This window comes from Procambarus clarkii, chromosome 60, assembly GCF_040958095.1.
Source record: "Procambarus clarkii isolate CNS0578487 chromosome 60, FALCON_Pclarkii_2.0, whole genome shotgun sequence".
NCBI classification, from domain to species: Eukaryota; Metazoa; Arthropoda; class Malacostraca; order Decapoda; family Cambaridae; genus Procambarus; species Procambarus clarkii.
Window position 1 is genome coordinate 5,374,320 of NC_091209.1, and position 27,945 is coordinate 5,402,264.

The following is a 27,945-nucleotide window of genomic DNA, read 5'->3' on the forward strand; positions in this document are numbered from 1 at the left end:
CCGTTGTAGTAATGTGATGCGTAATCGTATGTTGCACCTCTGGTCGAGGGCTGGCGGGTTGGGTCACATCTTTGAATTCATCCAGGAGTGCTTGAAGTTCCGTAGATGCGACTGGGGTGACGATGTTAACTTGTGGTGAGGTACTAGGAGAGGCTCGAAGTACTGCACCTGCGGGATCCACCATAAGTCGATGGTGTTGCAGGAAATCCCATCCAAGAATGGGTTGTTCCACATCCGCTATGAGGAAAGTCCACGTAAAGCGACCCAGAGAGGCGAACTCGAGAACCAGGGCGCGGGTCCCATATGTACGGACGGACGTACCATTGGCGGCTCGTAAGTCCAAACCAGGAGTACGGGTTGGTTTGACCAGTGGGGGAGGCAACACACTAGCTGCTGCACCTGTGTCAACGAGGAAACGGCGTTTGGTTATGACGTCAGATATGTAGAGCAGTGTAGTGTTTGAAATGGCGGGGTCACTGGTCGTTAACAGTCCCCGCCGAAGTAGTTTCCCGACCAGGAACAAGGAGCCCTACAGTTGCGGGCTTGGTGTCCGAACTTCTGGTGGTAAGAACAAATCTCTCCACGACGTTCTCGCTGTCGCCTAGAGACTGATACTGGATTCGCATGGTACGTCTTCCCTGGGTGGAAAAAACGCCGGTTCTGGAGGACGACGAGTTGTTGGGTGTCTGTAGTCTGCTGTGTATCACTGAGGTGGGACAGCGTAGCGTTATTAGACGTCGTATGAAGCCGGTCTGCCAGTGTAGCCAGCTGGGCTAATGGGGTGTCGTCAGCCATACTGAATAGGGCCGGTTGAATGTGTTTTGGACAGAGTTGTATCCACAGTGATCTCACAATCTCGCTGGGGGCTGGACCAGTTGCAGTATGCATTACATACTGAATATGCCGCAGAACCTGGGCTGGTGTTTTGTCTACTAACCTTTTGTCAGTGAGGACTTGGTCCCTTTGTTGAATGCGGCGTTTCATTGCTGCCTGTAGAAGAGCGGCCTTCAATGCAGTGTACGGCCTGGTGTCCGGTGATGGTGCGGTGATGACAGCGGAGGCAGTGTGCATAGCCTCCGAGGTAAGTGTTGACAGGGTACAGGCATATCGGGCTTTCTCAGTCGAAATTTCGTGAAGGTCGAAAATAGCCTCCATCTGCATGAACCAAAATTCTGGCTCATCTGCGTTGTATGCTGGAAACCTGGTAGATAAATCCATGACGAAGATCTAGTTTGTGACTAGGTGTTCTTTTTCACTCACTGGGTCACCAATGTAACGGTTCTATTGTTACGTAAAGTATGGTGACAAATAAACACAGACACTAAGGTACTATATATATATTTGGTCGAATATACAGAAGTACACAGGTGATACGTTGGTGTGAGTTGAGCGCACTGAGCGTTGGTACAGTATCTCGCAAGTGTCTGCTCTAGACCACACTTGAAAGTAGACTAGTTAATGTTTGCTATTCTTGCTGCTTATATTGCTCGGGCAACACCTCACCGTGTTGCCCGGGCAACGCCTCACCTCATTCATCTCCAAAGGTTGACAGGAATATTAACACTATATTTGGAGCGAGTATATTATTGGGATAATCTACTCGCTACAGACTTTTTATACCCAACATATGCCAAGTCAACCCATCCTCCGAATAGACAGTACGTTTTAATACTAAGTGTAATAAGTACATTTTCATACTTACGTACTTAGTACATAAATGCACTTACCGGGCTGTTCCAGTTACCGACTGGCCTCCCTAGAATATTTTCCCCGAAATGAGGAATACGTTTTCTTTAATGTAACGCGTGTGCTGTTTTCTTTTCTTAATTTTTGCGGAAACTCAGTCAATTTTGCTTATACTTGTATACTCAGCCCAAATTTTGCCTTTATAATTTAAGGTATCATGAAAATTGGCCGCTTTTGAGGCAATTAAGCATAGCAGAAGCACAGTCACTGACATTCAAAGGAAAGAAGGAATGAGATAACTATTTAAATCGTTCTAATTTTTGCTCGTTCGTCAATGAGAACTGATGCCAACGCACTGGCCAATAAACTGAATAATACTGGCCACTAAACAATAGATTGATTGATTGGTGATTGATGAAGATTAAGCCACCCAAAAGGTGGCACAGCCATGAATAGCCCGTAAGTGGATGCCCTCTCTGAGCCATTACCAGTATCAGTAGATGATACTTGAGATCTGTGGAGGTGCGATCGCACCCTGCCTGACGGGAGATATCTCCCGTGACTAAACAATAAACTGAACCTATCATAAAGAAGAACGACGACCATTGACCGTCTAGTGCGTTATCAGAGTGTAACTGTAATTAACAATGCTCAAGTCCTGACCAACAGTCAAATATTAATCCATCAGCCACGAAGCAGAGCGTCTCCCAACATTAGCTCTAGTGCAGGGTCCTGTAAAAAAAAAATTCCGATTTTACATAGGTTTACCGTGACAGACACTAACAATAGTAGCCTTGAAGAGGAAAGGAAATCGGCAGATTGTCGAAGGTTTGCCTTGATATTTTCCAGCTATACAGTACTTTAAAAGAAAAGTTTACAGATGTTTGACTTTTATCCTTCTGTTTCACCAATATTTACCAACCATCGGGATGAATACTTATATGACACAAACTAGACATATTAGTATGAAAAAGAACTAACAATTCTCCAAATAGTAGGACGTGATTCAGTTTTCATGGATATATTCATTTTCGGGTGTTCGACTTCAGTTTGGAAATATGAAAAGGCACAGTTTGGTGCATTCAGATGATAAAGCTTTATGACATTAATTACAAATGGCATAAGAAAGAAGCAAATATTAGTTATATTTAGAACCTATAACAGAAAATAATTTAAGTAAAACAGTTGATATAAAAAGCTGTATATAATTAAAATTTGTTAAGTTTCATCGCAATGAATGTAAACATGTGATCATTCGTTCAAAAACAATAACACACGTGATCCTAGATTTTGCAGTCATCGGGAGAACAAATCCTTCATGCAAACTGTACCTACTATCAAGAAGAAGATCCTAGATTTGGGCATGGTATGTAAAGTTTTCTCGGCATTTATGTAAATAATTCCTTCATATGTAATATTTTACTAATTGAAAAGAATGCAAAGGTTTCATTGCTGTTTAGTTAAATAATTTTCAAAAACTTGTTGCAGTATTAAAGTTTTGCTTGTTATGTGTAGGAAGAATATATTTTACTGCATATTGGTATACACATTCCAATACGTTTTTAGTATGCAGCATGTTGTTTTTATCAATTATGTTTTTTATAATAAGCTTCCTAGAAGGTTGTAACAGATCCCATGAGCACCACACCAGAAACAAATACCTATTTGATATTCCAAGAGTACGACTTAGTTAAACTAGAAATGCTTTACAAATCAAGGGACCTCGAATGTGGCCTTCCCAATTATGTTAAAGACTGTACCTCTCCCAACCAGTTTAAGTTAAAAACTAAGTACTACCTAATTAACTCAATGTAACCTACCTCACCCCCAAAATGTCAACCCATCTCTTCTATTTAAAACAATGCTGTTTGTTGACCAAATTGTATTTTACTTTTTTCTGCCATGTTTCACCACCCCCCCTCCCTTTTTTTTCTTTTTTTTCTTATTTTTTCTCAACACAATTTATACTTTAAAATCTTTTAGTATTAAATTTTAGTCTTAGTGTTTTTCCTGCCCGAAACACTTTGCGTAATAGTGGCTTTAGGCATTGTATGTACTAGCTCTATCTATAAATCCATCTACTTTTGTATCTTAACTTGTATGTATGTACTTTACCTGAATAAATAATTGTATTTGTATTTGTAATAGGTAGATGATACAGAAAGCAGTACAATGTCTGTCACAAATCCTTTTACTGCGGCAGCATTAAGACCACAAGTCAGTAGAATAAATATGCCTGGAAGATCGACCCCAGCCAGCATACTAGCAGGTAAAAAAACATTTAATCAGCTTTTGACAAAATTACAAATAAAGATGTGTTATGTTATGTCATTGTGTTAGGTTAGCCTAGCTATTATTTCCAATTTGTTTTTTAATTTGTATTAGTATGCAGTACTAGGCTATTGTAACAAATTGGAATGTACAACGTCCAATATTTTTTTGGCAGATTCGTTCTTGGCTCCTGAAAACTATCTTTACTTACCAGATGTACCAAGAATAACTCCGGACAATAATGATGGTATTGTTTATAAAATCATTTGATTATGGCCATTATAATACATTTATATCAAAGTTTACAACCTTGTGTAATACAGTAAGTCTTTGTTTTAACAATAACAACAGAATTTTTTTTCTATGCTCAGCATAATTGGCTTGAAATCCATCATCCCATTATAATTTCTATCACTTTGATCATTGGTTTAGACAATTACATCAAAACATTTAATGTAGCTTCTCTTGCTACAGTTATAATGTATCCTATTGAGAATGTATATTTTTTTAACAGAAGGTCTCCAGACACTAGCAATTTTAGCTAAAGAGAACCCTCATCGTGAATATTTGAAAATAAACTCAGCTCTCCAGAAAAAATGTGAATATATGAAGCGAAGTTTAAATATTGAGGACCTAAATTATCTGAATCCTTCAAACAAGAAAGGAAAAGGAGAAAATTACTGCAGGATTATTGAAATCAATCAAACACAACGTTCAAACTTATCAGAAGGTAATTTTTATTTAGTTATTTATTCCATGACCCATGTTTGTGTGTTCCTATATCATAGTATAATGATAGGTTTAATTGCTAGTGTAGATTTCATTTTGCCTCAGACTTAAAATTATTTAGGTTTTTGGTGTTTTATTATTCAAAATTTGTTTATAGATAATCCAAGGTTATAGTCAACTTCTCCTTTGAAAACAGATATTTATCTGAATGCCACAAACTCTAGTAGCCTAGAAGAGTACAGGAAGCCCGCGGCTTGTCGAAATTCCCCCCATTTGCCTTTATGATCTTTTTTTGGGTATATTTAGAAATTCAGCACAGTTTTGGCAGTTACAGCTCCGGTGGGTAGGCAGTTCCATGTGTTAATAACCCTCTGGGTCAAAAATAATTTCCTGTTGTCAGCCCTACATTTTGGTTTGTTGAACTTGAAACCATTGCTCTTTGTTTGTATTACATCTGAACCAAACTAGCCAAACTTTTTTTGATAATGTCATTGACTGCTTCATATCTGGCAATCTTTCCCTGTGTCTTATGACAGATTAGGCCATGGCTGCCATATTGGTCTGCCCTTGCATAGCCGCAAATACACCGGTGTTCGGTGGAGATAGCGGCAGCGATGGTCATAGACAGCAAAAAATGTAGATAGTTTACAAATTAAAAATAGATAAAGTGTTGTGGAATTACCATACTTAAAGGTTGATTTTCTGCCAAACAGCCCTTCTGCCTGCTTCTCTTTCACCTCCACACATTCAAAGTTCTGACTTCTCAACTAGTGTACCAACATATACTCAAACATATTTACCAGCTGCAGAACAAACACCAAATTCATTGAATTCTGGTACGTCCCTATTTGAACTATGTAATGTAATATAATCTTAGTACCTAGTATCTACTATATATATATATATATATATATATATATATATATATATATATATATATATATATATATATATATATATATATATATATATATATATTATTAAATATGACCGAAAAAGTAAGATTAATAATTCTAACACGAATTTTCTCAATTTATTTATTTATTTATTTTATTTATTTTATTTATTTATGCATATACAAGAATGTACATAAGGAATGTGAGGATACAAATATGGTAATTACAGTCTTGTAAAGCCACTAGCACGCGCAGCGTTTCGGGCAGGTCCTTAATCTAAGAAAATTTTAAGGAGGTAAATACTTGCAAAATTATAGACAAAAAATGATAACAGATTACATGAAATGAAAAAAAGATGAGAGAAAATTGTAGGTACAGTATATTAAAGCACATAGGTAGCTAAGATTGATTGCAATGACAGCTTGAATGGTAGTTGACAAAAATCTTTCAATCTTTCAATTCAATCAAAAATCTTTCAATCTTTCGTACATTACGCTTCACTGTTGGAGGTAAATCAAAAATCACTTCTCCAAAATTCATTTTTATTTCTAGTCTGACGCGACACGGGCGCGTTTCGTAAAACTTATTACATTTTCAAAGACTTCACAAATACACAACTGATTAGAACTTACGTCTCTCTGATATTATATCTACATTTGAGTGAGGTGGGAAGGGTGATGTGGCATTAACACAAGACAGAACAGGAGGGGATATTAATAGGGTATTAAAAGTATCAACACAAGACAGGACAGAAACAATGGGTATTGAATAGAAGTGTTTGTAGAAAGCCTATTGGTCCATATTTCTTGATGCTTCTATATTGGAGCGGAGTCTTGAGGTGGGTAGAATATAGTTGTGCAATAATTGGCTGTTGATTGCTGGTGTTGACTTCTTGATGTGTAGTGCCTCGCAAACGTCAAGCCGCCTGCTATCGCTGTATCTATCGATGATTTCTGTGTTGTTTACTAGGATTTCTCTGGCGATGGTTTGGTTATGGGAAGAGATTATATGTTCCTTAATGGAGCCCTGTTGCTTATGCATCGTTAAACGCCTAGAAAGAGATGTTGTTGTCTTGCCTATATACTGGGTTTTTTGGAGCTTACAGTCCCCAAGTGGGCATTTGAAGGCATAGACGACGTTAGTCTCTTTTAAAGCTTTCTGTTTTGTGTCTGGAGAGTTTCTCATGAGTAGGCTGGCCGTTTTTCTGGTTTTATAGTAAATCGTCAGTTGTATCCTCTGATTTTTGTCTGTAGGGATAACGTTTCTATTAACAATATCTTTCAGGACCCTTTCCTCCGTTTTATGAGCTGTGGAAAAGAAGTTCCTGTAAAATAGTCTAATAGGGGGTATAGGTGTTGTGTTAGTTGTCTCTTCAGAGGTTAGTTGCCTCTGAAGAGACAACTAACACAACACCTATACCCCCTATTAGACTATTTTACAGGAACTTCTTTTCCACAGCTCATAAAACGGAGGAAAGGGTCCTGAAAGATATTGTTAATAGAAACGTTATCCCTACAGACAAAAATCAGAGGATACAACTGACGATTTACTATAAAACCAGAAAAACGGCCAGCCTACTCATGAGAAACTCTCCAGACACAAAACAGAAAGCTTTAAAAGAGACTAACGTCGTCTATGCCTTCAAATGCCCACTTGGGGACTGTAAGCTCCAAAAAACCCAGTATATAGGCAAGACAACAACATCTCTTTCTAGGCGTTTAACGATGCATAAGCAACAGGGCTCCATTAAGGAACATATAATCTCTTCCCATAACCAAACCATCACCAGAGAAATCCTAGTAAACAACACAGAAATCATCGATAGATACAGCGATAGCAGGCGGCTTGACGTTTGCGAGGCACTACACATCAAGAAGTCAACACCAGCAATCAACAGCCAATTATTGCACAACTATATTCTACCCACCTCAAGACTCCGCTCCAATATAGAAGCATCAAGAAATATGGACCAATAGGCTTTCTACAAACACTTCTATTCAATACCCATTGTTTCTGTCCTGTCTTGTGTTGATACTTTTAATACCCTATTAATATCCCCTCCTGTTCTGTCTTGTGTTAATGCCACATCACCCTTCCCACCTCACTCAAATGTAGATATAATATCAGAGAGACGTAAGTTCTAATCAGTTGTGTATTTGTGAAGTCTTTGAAAATGTAATAAGTTTTACGAAACGCGCCCGTGTCGCGTCAGACTAGAAATAAAAATGAATTTTGGAGAAGTGATTTTTGATTTACCTCCAACAGTGAAGCGTAATGTACGAAAGATTGAGAAAATTCGTGTTAGAATTATTAATCTTACTTTTTCGGTCATATTTAATAATATATGTCTACAGGAAAGACTGCTACCAAAATATACTAATATATATATATATATATATATATATATATATATATATATATATATATATATATATATATATATATATATATATATATATATATATATATATATATATATATATATATATATATATATATATATATATGTCGTACCTAGTAGCCAGAACGCACTTCTCAGCCTACTATGCAAGGCCAGATTTGCCTATTAAGCCAAGTTTTCATGAATTAATATATTTTCTCTAATTTTTTTCTTATGAAATGATAAAGCTACCCATTTCATTATGTATGAGGTCAATTTTGTTTTATTGGAGTTAAAATTAACGTAGATATATGACCGAACCTAACCAACCCTACCTAACCTAACCTAACCTATCTTTATAGGTTAGGTTAGGTTAGGTAGCAGAAAAAGTTAGGTTAGGTTAGGTTAGGTAGGTTAGGTAGTCGAAAAAACATTAATTCATGAAAACTTGGCTTATTAGGCAAATTGGGCCTTGCATAGTAGGCTGACAAGTGCGTTCTGGCTACTAGGTACGACATATATATATATATATATATATATATATATATATATATATATATATATATATATATATATATATGTCGTACCTAGTAGCCAGAACTCACTTCTCAGCCTACTATGCGAGGCCCGATTTGCCTAATAAGCCAAGTTTTACTGAATTAATATATTTTCTCTAATTTTTTTCTTATGAAATGATAAAGCTACCCATTTCATTATGTATGAGGTCAATTTTTTTTTATTGGAGTTAAAATTAACGTAGATATATGACCGAACCTAACCAACCCTACCTAACCTAACCTAACCTATCTCTATAGGTTAGGTTAGGTTAGGTAGCCGAAAACGTTAGGTTAGGTTAGGTTAGGTAGGTTAGGTTGTCGAAAAGCAATTAATTCATGAAAACTTGGCTTATTAGGCAAATCGGGCCTTGCATAGTAGGCTCAGAAGTGAGTTCTGGCTACTAGGTACGACATATATATATATATATATATATATATATATATATATATATATATATATATATATATATATATATATATATATATATATATATATATATATATATATATATATATATATCATAGTCTAACTAACACATTACTGAAAGCTGTCAGTTGTTCTAGATGCTTATATAATATGTATAAAATACACTTTTATTTATTACATCTATTTGCTCTTGAAGATTTTCCTGACTAATTTAGAATTCCATATTTCAAAGTACTTGCTGCAGAACCGGAGGAAATTTATGATTCTCAAGCAAGCATTTCTGATTGACAAAAAAGAAGAAAAAATAGTGAGATTAAATGGGGAGAACGTAGGTCAATGTTGTTTAGCTGGACATTGTCGAAGTTGGGTGTTCCAGATAAAGGTAAATAACATCTTTAGTGTGTAATTATGGATAAATTTCAATGTAATTATGAAATGAATGATCAATGTCAATCATTGAATACACTTAGATGTTTGTCATTTTTAAACTTGGTATACAATATTTCTAAATCCAGTATTACCATTCAAAGTACATAATTACATTATTTTTTGGAAAACCAGGCAAATGTTGTGTACAATGTAGAAGTTGTGAGGCAAGCATAAAATGTGAAGACTGCTTTCAATTTTGTGTGTCATAAATGTGATCAGCAGCAGCATTTTGTAATGCCTTTCCACCATCGATTCTGCTGGAAAAATGGGTTCTTCGAGCCTTTAGACCCAACACAAAATGTGTGTTCAGATGGGAATGTCATTCACTGGAGTAAGTAATGTACCTGTAGTCTGTTTCTTATACTCTCATTTCCATCCTGAACCAAGCAGTGTTTTAAAATTTTATTTAGTTCATGTAATTTTTTTAGTAGTTTTTGTATTGGTCAATTTCCTCATTAATTATTGATTACCTCATTAATTACAGATTTTTAGTTAAATAAATGAATTTTTATTTGTTATTAAATATAAATCTTTCATGTAACTCCAGTTAATGCTAAAAAAATTATTAGTAATTTAAAATGTAATGATTGAAACATGTATTTATTTTGCTGCATAGCTGATCTTGTAAATTTAATTGTTACTAGAGCCTGTTGTACCAGCACATCCACCTAATTCCTGCCCGAACTGCAGTGAGAGCAAGTTCACAACTTTAAGCTCCAATAATTTGTGCATCTTTGTAACTTTAAGTGGTAGGTTACTTTAAGAAACATTTATTTGATACTAGTATTGGTAGCTGGCATTGCTCAGGTGACCCAGGCTACAGTCTTCATCAATATAACCATTTATACTTCACTCTCTTTACCACTGTATCTTCACTTATGAAGACGTATTTATATCACATACGTATTTATAACCATACAGAGAATTGTTTATGGGTTGGTTTACACATATATTGATAGCCACGCTTGAATCCCTTGCCAAATAAAATTGTTTTACTTCAATTTTTTATATTTTTTTGTGGGGGGCAGGAAGGTATGATCTGTATACCCCAATATTTAGGTGCAAGTGCGGATATGTAGATGAAGAACTTGGGAAAGCCATGCACCAGTCAGGTTTTTATTCAACTGGAAGAAATAGTATCACTTTCTACAGCATAAATCTATTGGATTCCTGGCATTTTCTCAAGAGAAGCAGCCCTGGAACTTCTCTTCAGGCATTAGTTAGTGCACTGGAATTATTTGGTGCTTCTCGAGGGCGTGTAAGTTTTCATACCATTACTGTTTTAATAGTGCAAGTATTAAATTGGTGCATAAACTTAAAAACTAAGTTTGTTACTAAGCAAATGCATTGTCATTATTTAAGAAATAGGGTTAAATATTATTAAATTAATAAATAGCATGAATATTCTAAATATATATTTTATATATGTCAAATATCATAAGAAATGGAAATGGATTACCAATCTTTAACAATTTCTCTTTTTATGTAATGCTCATGTAAGTTTATTTTCATTTCCTGCAGGTATTTATAGTCTGTTGCTTAACATGCCACTGCTTGGCACTTTTTGATAATTACTTACACACATTTTACATCTTAGCATGGTCCCATCAATTTTGAGACAACAAAAAGAGTCTTCTTTGAATGGCGTTTCCATCAGTATGAACTTGGGAGAATAAAAGGAGAATTTGACAAGGGGTGCCCTGCATGTGATACAACACCTGTGGCTGTACATATTGATGGTAACAAGAAACTGTATCGTTACAACAAAGTTGGGTGGTAGATATTCAAGTTAAAATATTTAATGCTGCTCATTATTGTTAAGGTATAATGTAAGGTGTAGTAATATGTTTGTAGTACTATAAACACAGCACTGTATAATATTTATAAAGTGTCATGCAACTTTTAATCAGATTTTTTTTCATTGTTAACTGATTACACCTTTATTACTTGCCTTTCAACTTTAGTTGAATTTTTTTATTTGGACTAAGGCTTTGCTAATTAAAAAATATTTATTTCACTATATACATTAATTTAGAATAGGAAGGATTATGATGTGAATGCCAGCTTGGGTAGTTGAATTAGTTTTAAGTGAAGTGATGTTTAACTGTCATCAAAATGTCTCACACAATGAACATTCATTAATTTAATATCATTCCAGAGGGATCAGAAACTCATATTATTCTGGTGGTATCTTCGCTTGTGACAAAGAAGTTCAAGATCACGTTTCCACTATTCAGAACCTTAAAACTCAAGTAAGAATATTTTTACATCTGTTCGAAAGCCTAAAAATAGGTTTTCAAATAGAAACCTAAGACCTAATACCAGGTTTTTACCCATACAATATTTGAAGAGTACCTTTATATATTAGCTTGAGACATTATCAATAATGTATATTAATTGGACGGTTCCTAACTATATCATGTTCAAAAAAATCTATAAAATATATGGAATGCATATTGAATGATGAAAAATATTACATAAAAAAAATTACATTTATATATGACTAATATATATAACCATAGTATATAACCATAGTATATAACCATAGTATATAACCATGACTAATATATACAACCATAAGTCCATAACCTTTAAGCACCTTTTTGCATTATTATTTTTGTATCAACCCATGTATATCTTGTAACCATCAAATGCATAATAAAGCACAAAAAATAAAAAAGGAAGGGGGTGGTAGGAGAAAAGCACACAGAAACTGTATTGGAGGGGTTCTAAACATTCCCTCTAATGCGTTATGTGTGGTTTCCTCCGAGGCTATGGGTCCCCCTTCTTCCAGCTAGAGGTGGTACTCCCTTCCATATATATATATATATATATATATATATATATATATATATATATATATATATATATATATATATATATATATATATATATATATATATATATATATATATATACTGTATATATATATATATATATATATATATATATATATATATATATATATATATATATATGTATATATATATATATATATATATATATATATATATATATATATATATATATATATATATATATATATATATATATATAATTATAGAGTAGCCATATGTGTGGAGTGTCGACATTGAAAGCTGCCAAAAATAAACCTGTTTCATTTAGAAGTTTGGATGAAACCGGCATAAGCATGGCTTCCTGTCGACATGGAATTATTCTTGCTGCATTAAATATGTATCCAGGAGAGCTCTACAGTTATGCCCACTATTTGCAAATGAACCGTTTACAAAATGTGTCCTTCATATGCCAGGATATCATCTGTAAATACTGGCCATATGGGCCTTAAAGATTTCATCAAGAGAACAGAAGTTCTCACTTGGGCAAGGAAAGCCTTTTTTAGGAGTCCTACATGCCAAAGGACATTCTTGGTATTGTCAGGTAAATAATCTAATACTGTAATAATATTTTGACTTCGTTTTACTGTAAGTTGGAAAATATAATTTCTTTTAAACTCTTATATGTAAGGATTTATCTATGTTAAATGCAAATTGTTAATACAGTAGGTAGTTTTTAACAAACGTTATGCTATTATGTCAAAGGTTTTGTATGGAGGGCGGTGGCAAGAAGGAAGTGGCCTGATATCTGGGGAGGAGGCAGAGCAAGTATTTTCCTACCTTTCAAGATATAACAACAACACTAAGAACATGCTTAAAGCTGGTATGTGTTAATTTTTGTTTAATCTAGTTCTCAATTTTGTACCTTTCAATCAAATCAGTACAATGGTAATATTTGATGGTTATATATATCCAGATAATGTTATAAAATAATATAAGAATATAGGAAATTACAGAAAGGCATTTTGGCTCATATAAAGTAGCATTATACTCATATGCAAGCAACATATACATGTATAATTAAGAATTACACCAAGTCTTTCACACCCTCCTTGGTGCTTTGTCAAGGTCTGAATCTGAAAAACACATACTCAGACCTTGACAAAGCACTAAGGATAGTTCAAAAGACTTTGTTTAACTCTGAACATAAATTTTACAATAAATTTGATGGCATTTATTTTTAAATAGGCCACAGAGACAGCTGCAGCAGTTTCAAATGAGATTCACAGGCTTAATGTCCCAGAATCTGTTATTGAGAAATGGAGATCAGAATTACTGATCATTGCAAGATCCTTAAATAACAGATCCTCTGCCAATAACATTGAGCATACTATCGAGGCATATGGAGAGAATATAAGGCATCGCAAAAATCAGATTACCACTTATGCAGGTAGACATTAATTGCTTTTTTGTTTGTTCACAGAAACCTAAACATTAATACAGTACACAGTTGTTAAATTAGTTTTTCTATGTAAAATACTATTGGTGCAAATCAAATATTTGATAACAACCTGAAACTTTACAGTTTCATCTAAAATGAGAGCTGTATTGAGAAACAAAAATGAAGTTGAGAAAAAAAAAAACTACGAGATCTCATAAAAATCTACAATCAGAACCATCCGGATTTGTCTGAAGCAGATGTTTTAACTGGCATCCTTCCATGGCACAATTTATTGCTTCATCAAAACACAAGTGGTATTTACACAAGATCTAATGATTCATTAGTTTTCTCAGCATTTTCAAATATTTATATATTATTTGTATTAATTGTACTTTTATATATGGAAAGACTGCAATACCATTAAATTGAGTTTGTTATCTAAAGGTAAATTTTATAGATACAATTTTTAATGATGTTTAATTCACAAATGATTCCCATTATCATAATTTGTCAATCACATACTGTATTTTCATTTTGCATTATAGTGTCCCTGACTGAAAAAAGAAGTGCAGTGGAAAAGTTTGAGCTCCAGAAGAGATGTAGAGAGGAGGAATCACTAACCATTCAAGAAATGATAACATGGTTACAGTACTACAAAAAGAAAAGGGACAAACTATCCGAGTATATTCAAGAATTACAATGTGATTCTTTCCCTTCATGTCTCTGCAAGGTAAGAAATTCAAAATACTTTTTGCAATTTAGATCTTCAAAACACTCAACTCACTTAAATGTGTTCAATTAGTCAGAGTAATATTGCCATCACCTTTCACATTTAAACTATGAATCACTTCCATTTTCAAGAGTGGTACTGTGGAGAATATGGCTTTTATTATTATTTGTATCCTTTTGTTTTACTTAATCTATACTTTTATATATTTGCATTATGTACAACTAAATAGGTACAGTATATATTTGACTCTAAGATGTTTTAAATATTATATTCCAGGATTCTAACACGTACACCATTGAAAACCCAAATCTGTCAGAAGAAGAGAAACGTGGATTATTGGCTCTTCTCAATCAGGGTCAAAAGCAATGTGCTGACAAGCTTACTGAAGCCAAACATTTATTTAGTTCCTACCAGCCAAATGAGGTCTATGAGCCTTTCTTGGAGTTCTTAGAAAGTGATGAAGATGAAGACATGTATTTACAAAATGAATAGATACAAATGAACAAATTCACAAGGGCCATGATGAGGGTTCGAACCTATGTCCGAGAGGATCCCACACGAGCCTTAATGGACTGTGTTACGACATGGCAAAAGAATTCCAACCGGGAGTTCAACTGACCTCAATCATAGATTTAAGGCATCACGCTTTTGTGATTTCTGTGTTTAACAAATAGATACAAGATAGGCTTTTAAATTTTTAAATTTTTACTTACTTACTTTTGTCCTGTTGCTTGGTTACATGAATTGACCACACAAATTATGTTGCTTAGTTACAGAGATTCTTATAACTACATGAATTTTGTTGTTCATTTATAAGCCCATATGTGCCTCTAAAAATTTCCACTGCCACTCACAGGATGGGTATGTTGTGCATAATAAATAAACTAAACTAATATTTTATATGCATATACTTTTGTCTTTTAATACAATAAAACTGGATTATATTAAAATATTTTCCTCATGCTGTGTTTTTCTCAACCCTCTGAAACTATCACTGGAAAAAAAAGTGGTAGCCAAGAGGAGGATTCGAACCCCTCACTTGGTACTCTCAAGCTAGCACTGTAGACCACCATGCAACTACTTTGTGAAAATTAATGCCACCTGGGATACTACTGAATCCTCTGATTAAATTCAATTCTCAATGATACATCACATCAATATGATTTCATGATACAAAGGCATGCATACTCTCAATATAAAATACCTTAAACACTCAAGTGAGTGTTGTGTATTGATGTGTGATTTAAAAGTTGAGTAGGTATGGAGGACAAGTACTGGGCTTTATTGTTTGGGATGGTAAAAAATCAAGTCAAAATGTTTATTCAGGTAAATATACATACATAGATGAGTTACAAACATAATGTTGGATTTATAGATAGAGCTAGTGCATACAATACCTAAACCCATTAATGTGCACAGCGTTTCGGGCAAGGTTAGGGTGTCACATTTCATGATTGCTTGAGAGAGGGGGAAGGAAAGAGAGAGAAATGGGGAGATGGAGGCAACGGGTATTTGAGGCTGAAATACGCAGAGTAGAAAGCTTTCAATAGAAATAGCAGCAGTAAAAAATCGTCCTGAAGTGTCATAAAGGACAGGGGTCGTAAGAAGACTTTGAGAAGACTGCCTACAGATATCATAAAGACTTCCAACCATTCGCCGTGCTGGAGGACGAATGAACGTCGTCATTCCTTCATTTTCTAGTGTGTGGATTGGTTAACATAAGGGAGGAATCCTGATTATATGTGGCATATTTAGTCGAGCATACAGACGTATGTAGGTGAAACCTTGCTGAACAATGGTGTGAGTTGAGCGCACTGAGAGTCGGTACAGTATCTCGCAAGTGTGTTCTAGACCACACTTGAAAGTAGATTAGTTAATATTTGCTATTCTGCTGCTTATATGCTCTTGGCAACAAGTAAGGTGTAGTAGAGGGGATAGTAGTAATAATAAGAACTGCAGAGGGCCTATTGGCCCATACGAGGCAGCTCCTATTATAACCACCGAATGAGAAGGAGATAGTAATAGGAATAAGAAGAGGATAGCAAGGGAGCGTAGGAGCAGACAATGAACAGAAAAAGGGAGAAGAAAGAATTAAAGTTATGTTCCGGTCTTGTGCTTACACTCATGGTGGGTAGAGTAAATAGTTCCGTGATTTGGGTGTTCATGGTAGGTTGTTTTATTCTTATTTATTTATTTATTTATTTATTTATGCATATACAAGAATGTACATAGGGAATGTGAGGATACAAATACGGTAATTACAGTCTTGTAAAGCCACTAGCACGCGCAGCGTTTCGGGCAGGTCCTTAATCTAAGAAAATTTTAAGGAGGTAAATACTTGCAAAATTTATAGACAAAAAAATGATAACAGATTACATGAAATGAAAAAAAAAAAGAAGATGAGAGAAAATTGTAGGTACAGTATATTAAAGCACATAGGTAGCTAAGATTGATTGCAATGACAGCTTAAAATGGTAGTTGACAACAAATTGGTAGGCACAATACAGCAGAAACAATATAAGATTGATTGCAATGACAGCTTGAACTTACGATAATATTTGCATGAAGCGTTTGTCCTCTGTCCGCTGACTGCACTGACGACAAAATGGCCGCTCTGTTGATACTAGCGCGAATGATGCTGTGACGTCACAGATGAGGGCAGCAATGCGCATTTCGTCCCTCGACCCTTAATCCTTCCCTCGTATATATAATTGGCGAGACAATTTACTTATCATTTACTTATCTTAGTTAGCAAATAGGGGATATTTGGCTAAGATTTCTGGTAGCAGATCGTTTTGAATGAAATATTTAAACATCTCTGGAACATTTATTATAAAATTGTCTCTGAATTCAATTCAATTCAATTGAAGTCTTTTGGCACTCCATCACATAGTGACAGACGGTGTGCTTGTTGACCCAGTTTACATTTGGTTAGGTCTACATCAGCAGATAATTAGAAATCCCAGAGAGAGTTGAAACACAGTTTAAGCCGAACAGTAGTAACATCTAGAAGTCTGCTGATTTTATTGGATGATCCATAGATGTGTGGCTCCTCTTGCATGATAGTATGATGATAGATGGAATTATTGGTGTCAATTTCACTTTGCCTCAGATCTACAAGATCTTGTTGAAGTTCTCGGTGTACTGCTGCTCTCAGATTGCTCATTGACAATCCAAGGCTACACTCATACGTCTCCTTTAAAGGCAGATTCTTTGGCTAGCTTATCAGCTCTATCATGCATTCGGAGGCCAACATGAGATGGAGACCACATGAAATGGACTCTGTTACCATCCTTAATAATTTTGTTGTATTTGTGCCTAGCTTCGGACACTAGCACGTTACAGTTATGTCTTAAAGAGTTGAGAGCATTTAAGGATGATAAGGAGTCACTTACAATTAATGTATCAAGTTTGGAGACTTGTACACATTTCAGTGCAAGGAGCAAGCAAATAGTTCAGTCTGAAAGGTAGAGGCCCAATTGTTTATACGGACTCCCCACTCAAAGTATAGGCCATCGCCCATTGTCAGAACAACTGCACTTCCAGTTGCACCCGTGGTGCGGTGTAGGGAACCATCAGTGTATATGATTTGAGAGAGAGAATGCTCTGTGGACAGAGCATCAATTTGGCTTAAGGCGTTGAGCTTTGCCTCAAGACGAAGTTTGGGCTGATTTCTAATTTGCTTCTTGGGTGGAAAGGGAGGGATTAAAACTGGAAAGGGTGTAACCTCCCACGGTGCAGGAAAGTGCCGTTGTTGTTTCTCTTGGTACAAATCATGAACCTGATACATTCTGAGTTGAGTTCCAGTTTTTGTTATCCATTTGGAACAATGCTGATCTTCAATAAAGAAATTCTGGAGGGCTTCTGTGCAAGGACTAGGATGAGTTAGCCTAAGCATTTTAATACTAATTTGACAGTTAATTTCAGTAACACGATCAACAACGCTCGGAATATTAAGTTCCTTTCTCATATTAAGTATCTTTTGTTGTACGAGGGCACCCAAAGATTATCCTCAAGGCTTCGTTCTGCAATTTTTCAAGCCCTCCAAGCTTTCTTTCAGGCATCAAAACAAGCAGAGGTGCAGCATAATCCACTAAAGATCTGATGTATGCAAGGTACATCATTTTGACAATTCTGACATTGGCACCATAGCCTGAGTGATAACCTGCAACAGCCTTGAGAGCTCGAAGCCTCTCTATATACTGACGACAGAGTCTGAATACAACAGGACTATACAGTGGCACCTCAAGGCCAAGGTATTTGAATCTGTTTACATAGTCAAGCTGGGAGCCATCAGACAATTGCATCTTGCGAACAGCTCCTCCCTGCCTGGGTGGGCGCCGATTTAGTATCTTTGTTTTCTCTGCTGAGATAATTAAACCTAGGTCCTGACATGAGTCTAATACAGAGTTAAGAGTGTTCTGCATGTTAGCATACCCAGTGGTGTGTATCATTATATCATCAGCATACCCAGTGGTGTGTATCTATATCATCATCATACCCAGTTGTGTGTATCATTATATCATCAGCATACCCAGTTGTATCATTATATCATAGGCATACACAGTTATGTGTATCATTATATCATCAGCATACACAGTGGTGTGTATCATTATATCATCGGCATACCCAGTTGTGTGTATCATTATATCATCAGCATACCCAGTGGTGTGTATCATTATATTGTAACGGTTCTATTGTTACGTAAAGTATGGTGACAAATAAACACAGACACTAAGATACTATATATATATTTGGTCGAATATACAGAAGTACACCGGTGATACTTTGGTGTGAGTTGAGCGCACTGAGCGTCGGTACAGTATCTCGCAAGTGTCTGCTCTAGACCACACTTGAAAGTAGACTAGCCAATGTTCGCTACACCGCTGCTTATATTGCTTGGGCAACACCTCACCGTGTTGCCCGGGCAACGCCTCACCTCATTCATCTCCAAAGGTTGACAGGAATATTAACACTATATTTGGAGCGAGTATATTATTGGGATAATCTACTCGCTATAGAACTCCCCCTCCCAGGGGATGAAAGGAAAAATAATTGACCAAGGAACTTAGCTGGTCGGTGAATTGTACGCCCTGCTCGCGTTACATAACCATCAAAGTTAACTTCCTCCTCTTCGCTGATGTCATCTAACTGGGGTCGTAGGAGGATCCTGTGCTGGAAGGTCGTCCGTCGTCGTAGGAGGGTTGTGGTGCGGCTGGTAATTGGGGTCGAAAAGTGAACTGCGTAGTCGGCGGATGTGTCTCTGGATTTAGCAGTGTCGCAGACGTTGAGACGAAGCCTGGAGCAGAGCAGAGAGCTGAGTGAGGCCGGAGTCGTGGAGCTCTATGTGGGAGAGCGTGGCGGCTCGATTGAGATTTGTGAGTGTCTAAACTCGGGGAGTGAGAGCGTGGCGGCTCGATGCGGTCGTAGTCTGCTGTCTGCTCTGTGTCTAAGCTGTAGCGTCTTGGGTTGATTAGGACTGTACACGCTGAGTACTACATTGTTGACTGTGGAAATTGTAGTCTGGTACCAAAAGATGTAGGCAGTGTGTGGACAAGCTCGGTGTAGCAGGAGAGAAGAATGTGCATAATTGTTGCGTCCTTGGGTCGCTGGTGGAGCATTTAGATCCGGGGCGGATGGGCTCGGGCACCAGGACATTAGGAGGTAATGTAGGCACGTAGTTAGGACAACGAGGTAATCACTGCTAGAGCTGAATTGTCCTGGAGGCGACGAAGAGTCGGAAACGCAAGCTGTAAGTCCTGTATTGCACAAAGGGCTTGAGTCGGCTGAGTATCAAAATGCAGTGAACGTGTAGATGAATCTGATGACAGAGCAGCTGTCGTGGGCGTAGGACAAGCAGTGCCCTGGCAGCGACGGAGAGTCGGCAGGACAAGCTGTAGATCCAGCATGATGTAATCATTGATGAGGCTGTCAGATGAGTGAGTAACGATCGTGGAGCAGCAAGCCGTAGTAGATGAAACTGCAGAGATGGACGCGATGAAAATCATAGCTGTGGCGAGGGTGTTGGCAGTATTCCATCACAGCAAACAGCAGCACTAGAGGTCCAGTGAGAGTCCATGTTGTAGTCCATCGTGGCTGGGTATCGTCGAAACTTCGTGAAGGTCGAAAATAGCCTCCATCTGCATGAACCAAAATTCTGGCTCATCTGCGTTGTATGCTGGAAACCTGGTAGATAAATCCATGACGAAGATCTAGTTTGTGACTAGGTGTTCTTTTCACTCACTGGGTCACCAATGTAACGGTTCTATTGTTACGTAAAGTATGGTGACAAATAAACACAGACACTAAGATACTATATATATATTTGGTCGAATATACAGAAGTACACCGGTGATACTTTAGTGTGAGTTGAGCGCACTGAGCGTCGGTACAGTATCTCGCAAGTGTCTGCTCTAGACCACACTTGAAAGTAGACTAGCCAATGTTCGCTACACCGCTGCTTATATTGCTTGGGCAGCACCTCACCGTGTTGCCCGGGCAACGCCTCACCTCATTCATCTCCAAAGGTTGACAGGAATATTAACACTATATTTGGAGCGAGTATATTATTGGGATAATCTACTCGCTACAATATCATCGGCATACCCAGTTGTGTGTATCATTATATCATCAGCATACCCAGTTGTGTGTATCATTATATCATCAGCATACCCAGTGGTGTGTATCATTATATCATCAGCATAGCTATAATGATGTGGACGTTGGGTTTGCTCGGTACAGAGTTTAACAGCGTGTTTATTAAGGTATTAAATAAGGTAGGACTGAGGACACCTTCCTGTGAGGTACCTAGCTCGAAGTCTCTTGTTATCATTAATAATTTTGTTGTATTTGTGTCTAGCTTCAGACACGTGCATGTTACAGTATGTCTTAAAGAGTTGAGAGCAATTAAGGATGATAAAGAGTCACAATTAATGTATCAGTTTAGAGACTTGTACACATTTCAGTGCAAGAAGCAAGGAAAATAGTTCGGATTGAAGGGGGTAGAGGCCCAGTTGTTTATACGGACTCCCCACTCATAAAATAAGCTTTTGATACAGTGCCACATAAAAGACTGATTAAAAGATAGAGGCTCACTATATTGTGGATTCTATATTAAGCTGAATTAGGGCATGGCTATACCAAAGGAATCAAAGATTTAGAATCAATGGGGTTAAGTCGCAACACATGGTTTTACACATGGCCGTTCATGTTTAACAAATTTGCTCTCTTTTTATTCCAGCATAGTTGAGGCAGTTGATAGTGGTAAGGATTGTGATGTTGTGTACCTTGACTTTAGCAAAGCTTTTGATACAGTGCCACATGAAACAATGTTGACCTTCAATAAAGACATTCTGGAAGGCTTCTGTGCAAGAGTTAGGATGAGCTAGCCTTAGCATTTTTATACCAATTTGATAGTTAATTTCAGTAACACGATAAACAACGCTCGGAATATTAAGTTCCTTCCTCATGTTAAGTATCTTTGTGGTACGAGGGGCATCCAAAGATTATCTTTAAGGCTTCGTTCTGCAAGTTTTCAAGCCCTTTAAGCTTTCTTTCAGTCATCAAGGCAAGCAGAGGTGCAGCATAATCCACTAAAGATCTGATGTATGCAAGGTACATCATTTTGACAATTGTAACATTGGCACCATAGCCTGCGTGATAACCTGCAACATCTCCAAGAGGGCTTATGGAGCCTCTCTTTATACTGACGACAGAGTTTGAATACAAAAGGACAATACAAGGCAAGTTTTAAGGTATTTGAATCTGTTAACATAGTCAAGCTGGGAGCCATCATACAATTGCATCTTGTGAACAGCTCCTCCCTGCCTGGGTGGACACCCGTTTAGTATCTTTGTTTCCTCTGCTGAGATATGACTAAACCTAAGTCCTGACATGAGACTAATACAGAGTTAAGAGTGTTCTGCATGTTAGCATAACAAGTAGTGTGTATCATTATATCATCAACATACCCAGTAGTGTGTATCATTTTATCATCATGTATGATGATACATGATACAAGGAGGTCTAAATTGATCGATCAAACGATCTAAATTGGGTACTGAAATATGGTCAAAAGATTGGCGGATGCCGTTTAATACTGACAGATGTAAGGTTTAAAGGATAGGTAATGACGATAGATCGAGTTACAAGATATAAGCTAGATGCATGCATGGTGCTGAGATTATGAAGTCGAATTATGAAAGGGATCTGGGAGTTATGATTAGTAAGAATTTAAAACAAACAAAAATCAATGAATAAATGTTCGTAATAAGGCAAACAGAACACTGGGATTTATGTATTGAAACATTAGTAATAATTAAGATATCGGTTCATTGTTCTTCAGATATATCTTGCTCTGGGTAGGCTCCATTTAGATATATATGCACTTCACTTTTGGTCACAGTATATCCACATCATGGTTATAAATTTACTAGAATGCGTCCAGCGGAGGATAACAAAGTTAATACCCCAAAATAGAAACCTGTCATATGAAGAAAGATTGTCAAAGCTTAAATTACATTCTCTAGAAAGACAAAGAATTATAGCTAGGTGACATGTGGTTTATGTTTTTGTTGATGTGTTTCTATATTTTCATAAATAAAGCATGCTTAGTGTCTTATTCCAAGTTTTACGACAATTTTACAAGGTTTAAAATATAAAGCTCAATATATTTCAGCTTTTTTATACCGGAATTATACGTTAATATAACATTATAATAACGTAACGATGTCGTGGAAATAACGTCATATTGACGACATATAAATGTTATATTTATGTTATAAGAACGTAAATTGGATAGGTTTACATAAAGTAAACAAAAAAAACGAAATGTTGACCGAAAATTGTTTATTTTTATATATAAAGCATGAAAACATTATAATTCCATAGCATTCACTACTATTTATAAATTTTTACATAAATCTTAAAAAACTGTGTCTCAAGAATACATGTTTTTAGTTATATCTAGTGGTTTTAAGAACGTCAAAAATACGTATTTATGTCAAATGTTAGAGTATTACCTTTGTGGCACCATTTAAAAACGTTCACAAACGTTCTGTGTTTGCTGGGAAAGTTATGTTCTGGTCTTGTGCTTACACTCATGGTGGGTAGAGTAAATAGTTCCGTGATTTGGGTGTTCATGGTAGGTTGTTCTATTCTTATTTATTTATTTATTTATTTATGCATATACAAGAATGTACATAGGGAATGTGAGGATACAAATACGGTAATTACAGTCTTGTAAAGCCACTAGCACGCACAGCGTTTCGGGCAGGTCCTTAATCTAAGAAAATTTTAAGGAGGTAAATACTTGCAAAATTTATAGACAAAAAAATGATAACAGATTACATGAAATGAAAAAAAAAGAAGATGAGAGAAAATTGTAGGTACAGTATATTAAAGCACATAGGTAGCTAAGATTGATTGCAATGACAGCTTAAAATGGTAGTTGACAACAAATTGGTAGGCACAATACAGCAGAAACAATATAAGATTGATTGCAATGACAGCTTGAATGGTAGTTGACAAAAATTGGTAGTCACAATATAGCATATGGCTAGCACAGAAAAGAAGACAGCAATGAACACAATGATAAGGTTATTTTAATAATAATAATAATAATAATTTTTATTTAGGTAAAGGTACATACATAAAGAGATTTTACAAAGTTTGTTGGCTTTATAGATAGAGCTAGTACATACAATGCCTAAAGCCACTATTACGCAAAGCGTTTCGGGCAGGAAAAAACACTAATGACTAAAGCTTAAAACTAATGGGTAAAAAGAATAAAATGTGTTGAGTAAAAATAAAAATAGAGGTAAAAGAGGGGGGAACATTGTTGAAAAAGCAGCACAAATACAATTACAAATTATTACAGAAAATTACATTCAAACAGCGTTGATTTGAAAAAAAAAAATAAATCATACATGGGTTGACAACAGAGGGGTAAGGTAGGTTACAGGGAATTTATTAGGTATAGCTTCGTTTTTAACTTAAACTGGTTGAGAGAGGTACAGTCTTTAACATGGTTGGGAAGGTCATTCCACATTCTGTGCCCCTTGATTTGTAGAGCATTTCTGGTTTGATTAAGTCGTACTCTAGGAATATCAAAACTGTATTTATTTCTGGTGTGGTGCTCATGGGTTCTGTTACAACCTTCTATGAAGCTTTTGAGATCAGGATTGGCATTATAGTTTAGCGTTTTATATATGTATAATACACATGAGAGAATGTGCAGTGACTTAATGTCTAACATATTCAGAGATTTGAGTAGGGGTACCGAGTGATGTCTGGGGCCAGAATTGGATATTGTCCTAATAGCAGCTTTGTGTTGAGTAATTAGAGGACGTAAGTGATTTTGGGTAGTAGAGCCCCAAGCACAAATACCATAGTTGAGATATGGATAGATAAGGGAGTAATAGAGAGTCACCAGGGCAGGGCGTGGTACATAATCTTAGTGACAGACACCAATATGTAACCATCAATAATACAACTTCTTCCACTCTACCAATTACCGTTGGAGTGCCACAGGGCAGCATCTTAGGACCTCTTCTATTTCTTATATATATAAACGATCTGCCTAATGTCTCTAATATTCTCAAACCTATATTGTTTGCTGACGATACTACCCTTATCTACTCAAACCTCAACCCACATACACTAAATAATGTTGTGAATAATGAATTAAAAAAAGTCCACTTATGGATGTCAACGAACAAACTAACATTAAACATCGAAAAGACTTACTACATCTTATTTGGAAGCAAATCATCAAATGCAATTCAGCTACAGATAGACAACATTAACATCAGTAATAAAAATGATGGCAAGTTTCTTGGCCTATTCCTAGACAAGAGACTCAACTTCAGCACCCACATTCAACACATAACTAAGAAAGTCTCTAAGACAGTTGGTATACTCTCCAAAATCAGATATTATGTTCCTAACTCTGCTCTCCTCTCACTATATTATGCACTAATCTACCCCTATCTTAATTATGGTATCTGAGCATGGGGGTCTACCACTGCAAACCACCTTAAGCCCATCATCACACAGCAAAAATCTGCTATCAGAATAATAACTAACTCTGCTTTCAGACAACACTCAGCTCCCTTGTTTAAATCCCTAAACTTGCTAAATATTAACTCCCTCCACACATTCTCTTGTGTCAACTACATTTACAAAACCCTGTTCTTAAATGCAAACCATGCTCTGAAACTCTCCCTGGACAGATGTAATAGGACCCATTATCACCACACCAGAAATAAATATCTCTTTGATATCCCCAGGGTCAAACTTAATCTGTGTAAACACTCTATGCAAATTAAGGGACCTAGTCTATGGAACTCACTCCCTAGTGAATTGAAAAACTGTAAAACTTTTGCCTTATTTAAAAGCAAAACCAAAAAGTACCTAACTTCATCTATTTAGTTTCCTACACTGAGCTTTAAATTTGCTCTGTACCTAGTGTTACCCAATCTCCTAATTTTTATGTAATATCAAACAACCTTATCATTGTGTTCATTGCTGTCTTCTTTTATGTGCTAGCCATATGCTGTATTGTGACTACCAATTTTTGTCAACTACCATTCAAGCTGTCATTGCAATCAATCTTATATTGTTTCTGCTGTATTGTGCCTACCAATTTGTTGTCAACTACCATTTTAAGCTGTCATTGCAATCAATCATAGCTACCTATGTGCTTTAATATACTGTCCTATAATTTTCTCTCATCTTCTTTTTTTTTCATTCCATGTAATCTGTTATCATTTTTTTGTCAATAAATTTTGCAAGTATTTACCTCCTTAAAATTTTCTTAGATTAAGGACCTGCCCGAAACGCTGCGCGTGCTAGTGGCTTTACAAGACTGTAATTACTATATTTGTATCCTCACATTCCTTATGTACATTCTTGTATATGCATAAATAAATAAATAAATAATATGTGATCTTAGAAAGAATGCCCACAGTTTTTGAAACTTTTTTGATATGTTTAGAATGTGTCCCTGGAAATTCAGCTTGCGGTCAATGAGAATGCCAAGGAATTTGCCATCTAATTTGTTACAAATTTGGGTATTGTTTATTTTGAGATTTATTTGATTAGAGGATTTATTGCCAAACAGAATATAGAAAGTTTTGTCAATGTTAAGGGTGAGTTTGTTGGCAGTTAGCCACAGATGGACTTTATTTAGCTCAGTATTTACTGTGGCATTTAGAGCAAGGGGATCAGGACTGGAGTAAATGAAGGTTGTGTCGTCAGCAAATAGAATTGGTTTGAGGTGTTGGGAGGCATTTGGAAGGTCATTAATGTAGATGAGAAAGAGGAGAGGGCCAAGTATGCTGCCCTGGGGAACACCAATGTTGATGGGTAGGGTGGGAGAAATTGTATTATTCACAGAAAAACATTGGAGCCTGTCAGTAAGGTAGGATTTGAGGTATTGTAGGGAGTGTCCTCTGACACCATAATGATGTAATTTAAGAAGAAGGTTTTGGTGGTTGACAGTATCGAAAGCTTTACGCAGGTCCACAAATAACCCAACAGGGAACTCATTTTTATCAAGAGCTGTATGAATCGAGTTAAGCATACTAATAAGTGCATCGTTAGTGCTTTTTTTGGGCCTGAAGCCATATTGGCAAGGGCTAAGTATATTGAGTTTGGCTAGATATGAGTAAAGCTGCTTATAGATTAGTTTTTCAAAAATTTTTGACAAGTTTGGCAGGATTGATATAGGTCTGTAGTTGTTAACATCTGTGAGATCACCACATTTGTGGACAGGCGTTACTCTCGCTTTTTTTAGAATATCTGGAAAGGTTTGGAGTTCAAGTGACTTGTTGAAGAGCAAAGCAATAGCAGGGGCTAAAGATCTGGAGGCTTTTTTGTAGATTAAAGTTGGTATCTCCTCAAGGGCACTAGACTTGGTTTTAAGGGAAAGGATTATCTCATTGACGTCAGTGGAATTAATAGGCTTTAGGTACAGAGACTGGGGATAGTTCCCTGTAAGATAGTCCTTAATGTCAGTACTGGAAGATAGAATATCATTAGCAAGGGATGAACCAATGGAAGAGAAGAACCTATTGAACTCAATAGCAGAATCAGAGGCTGAAAGCTGACCATCGTTATTAGACAGGAGAGTCGGTTTGTTATTTAAAGACTTCTTTGATCCCAATATTTGTGAAATTGTTCTCCAAGTTTGTTTAATGTTGCTCTTTATTTGGGTAAATTTATCTTCGTAGTATTTAGTTTTGGCTCGTCTAATTATCTTAGATAGCAATAATGAGTAATTCTTTGAGAATTCTTTGGAGACAATTCCTAACCTATACTTCTTCTCAAGGTCATGTTTTTTATTAATAGATTTAAGAATTGCTCTAAATGCCACAGTAAATACTGAGCTAAATAAAGTCCATCTGTGGCTAACTGCCAACAAACTCACCCTTAACATTGACAAAACTTTCTATATTCTGTTTGGCAATAAATCCTCTAATCAAATAAATCTCAAAATAAACAATACCCAAATTTGTAACAAATTAGATGGCAAATTCCTTGGCATTCTCATTGACCACAAGCTGAATTTCCAGGGACACATTCTAAACATATCTAAAAAAGTT

General features: G+C 36.2%; 1 protein-coding gene and 1 long non-coding RNA gene across 2 annotated transcripts; both read left to right on the plus strand.

The window, feature by feature from the left end:
• The first annotated feature begins 2,902 nt into the window (after positions 1-2,902).
• Positions 2,903-4,204, plus strand: LOC138353872 (uncharacterized). The gene is made up of 3 exons (XR_011223291.1): positions 2,903-3,052; positions 3,835-3,955; positions 4,133-4,204. It is a non-coding gene; the product is annotated as an uncharacterized lncRNA (long non-coding RNA).
• A 9,021-nt stretch (positions 4,205-13,225) lies between these two features.
• LOC138353829 (uncharacterized) lies at positions 13,226-15,157 on the plus strand. Its single transcript, XM_069307245.1, has 4 exons — positions 13,226-13,285; positions 13,419-13,620; positions 14,157-14,341; positions 14,618-15,157. Exons 1-4 carry the CDS (start codon positions 13,226-13,228, stop codon positions 14,831-14,833), a joined length of 663 nt encoding a protein of 220 aa, XP_069163346.1. The 3' UTR covers positions 14,834-15,157.
• The last annotated feature ends 12,788 nt before the right edge of the window (positions 15,158-27,945 follow it).

Excerpts from the sequence above, each read along its gene's own strand:
- LOC138353829 (XM_069307245.1), top strand. The coding sequence starts at position 13,226 with ATGCAAGCAACATATACATGTATAATTAAGAATTACACCAAGTCTTTC. Across the intron at positions 13,621-14,156 it reads TCAGATTACCACTTATGCAG|TGTCCCTGACTGAAAAAAGA; the intron begins GTAGACATTAAT and ends TTTGCATTATAG. Across the intron at positions 14,342-14,617 it reads TCCCTTCATGTCTCTGCAAG|GATTCTAACACGTACACCAT; the intron begins GTAAGAAATTCA and ends ATTATATTCCAG.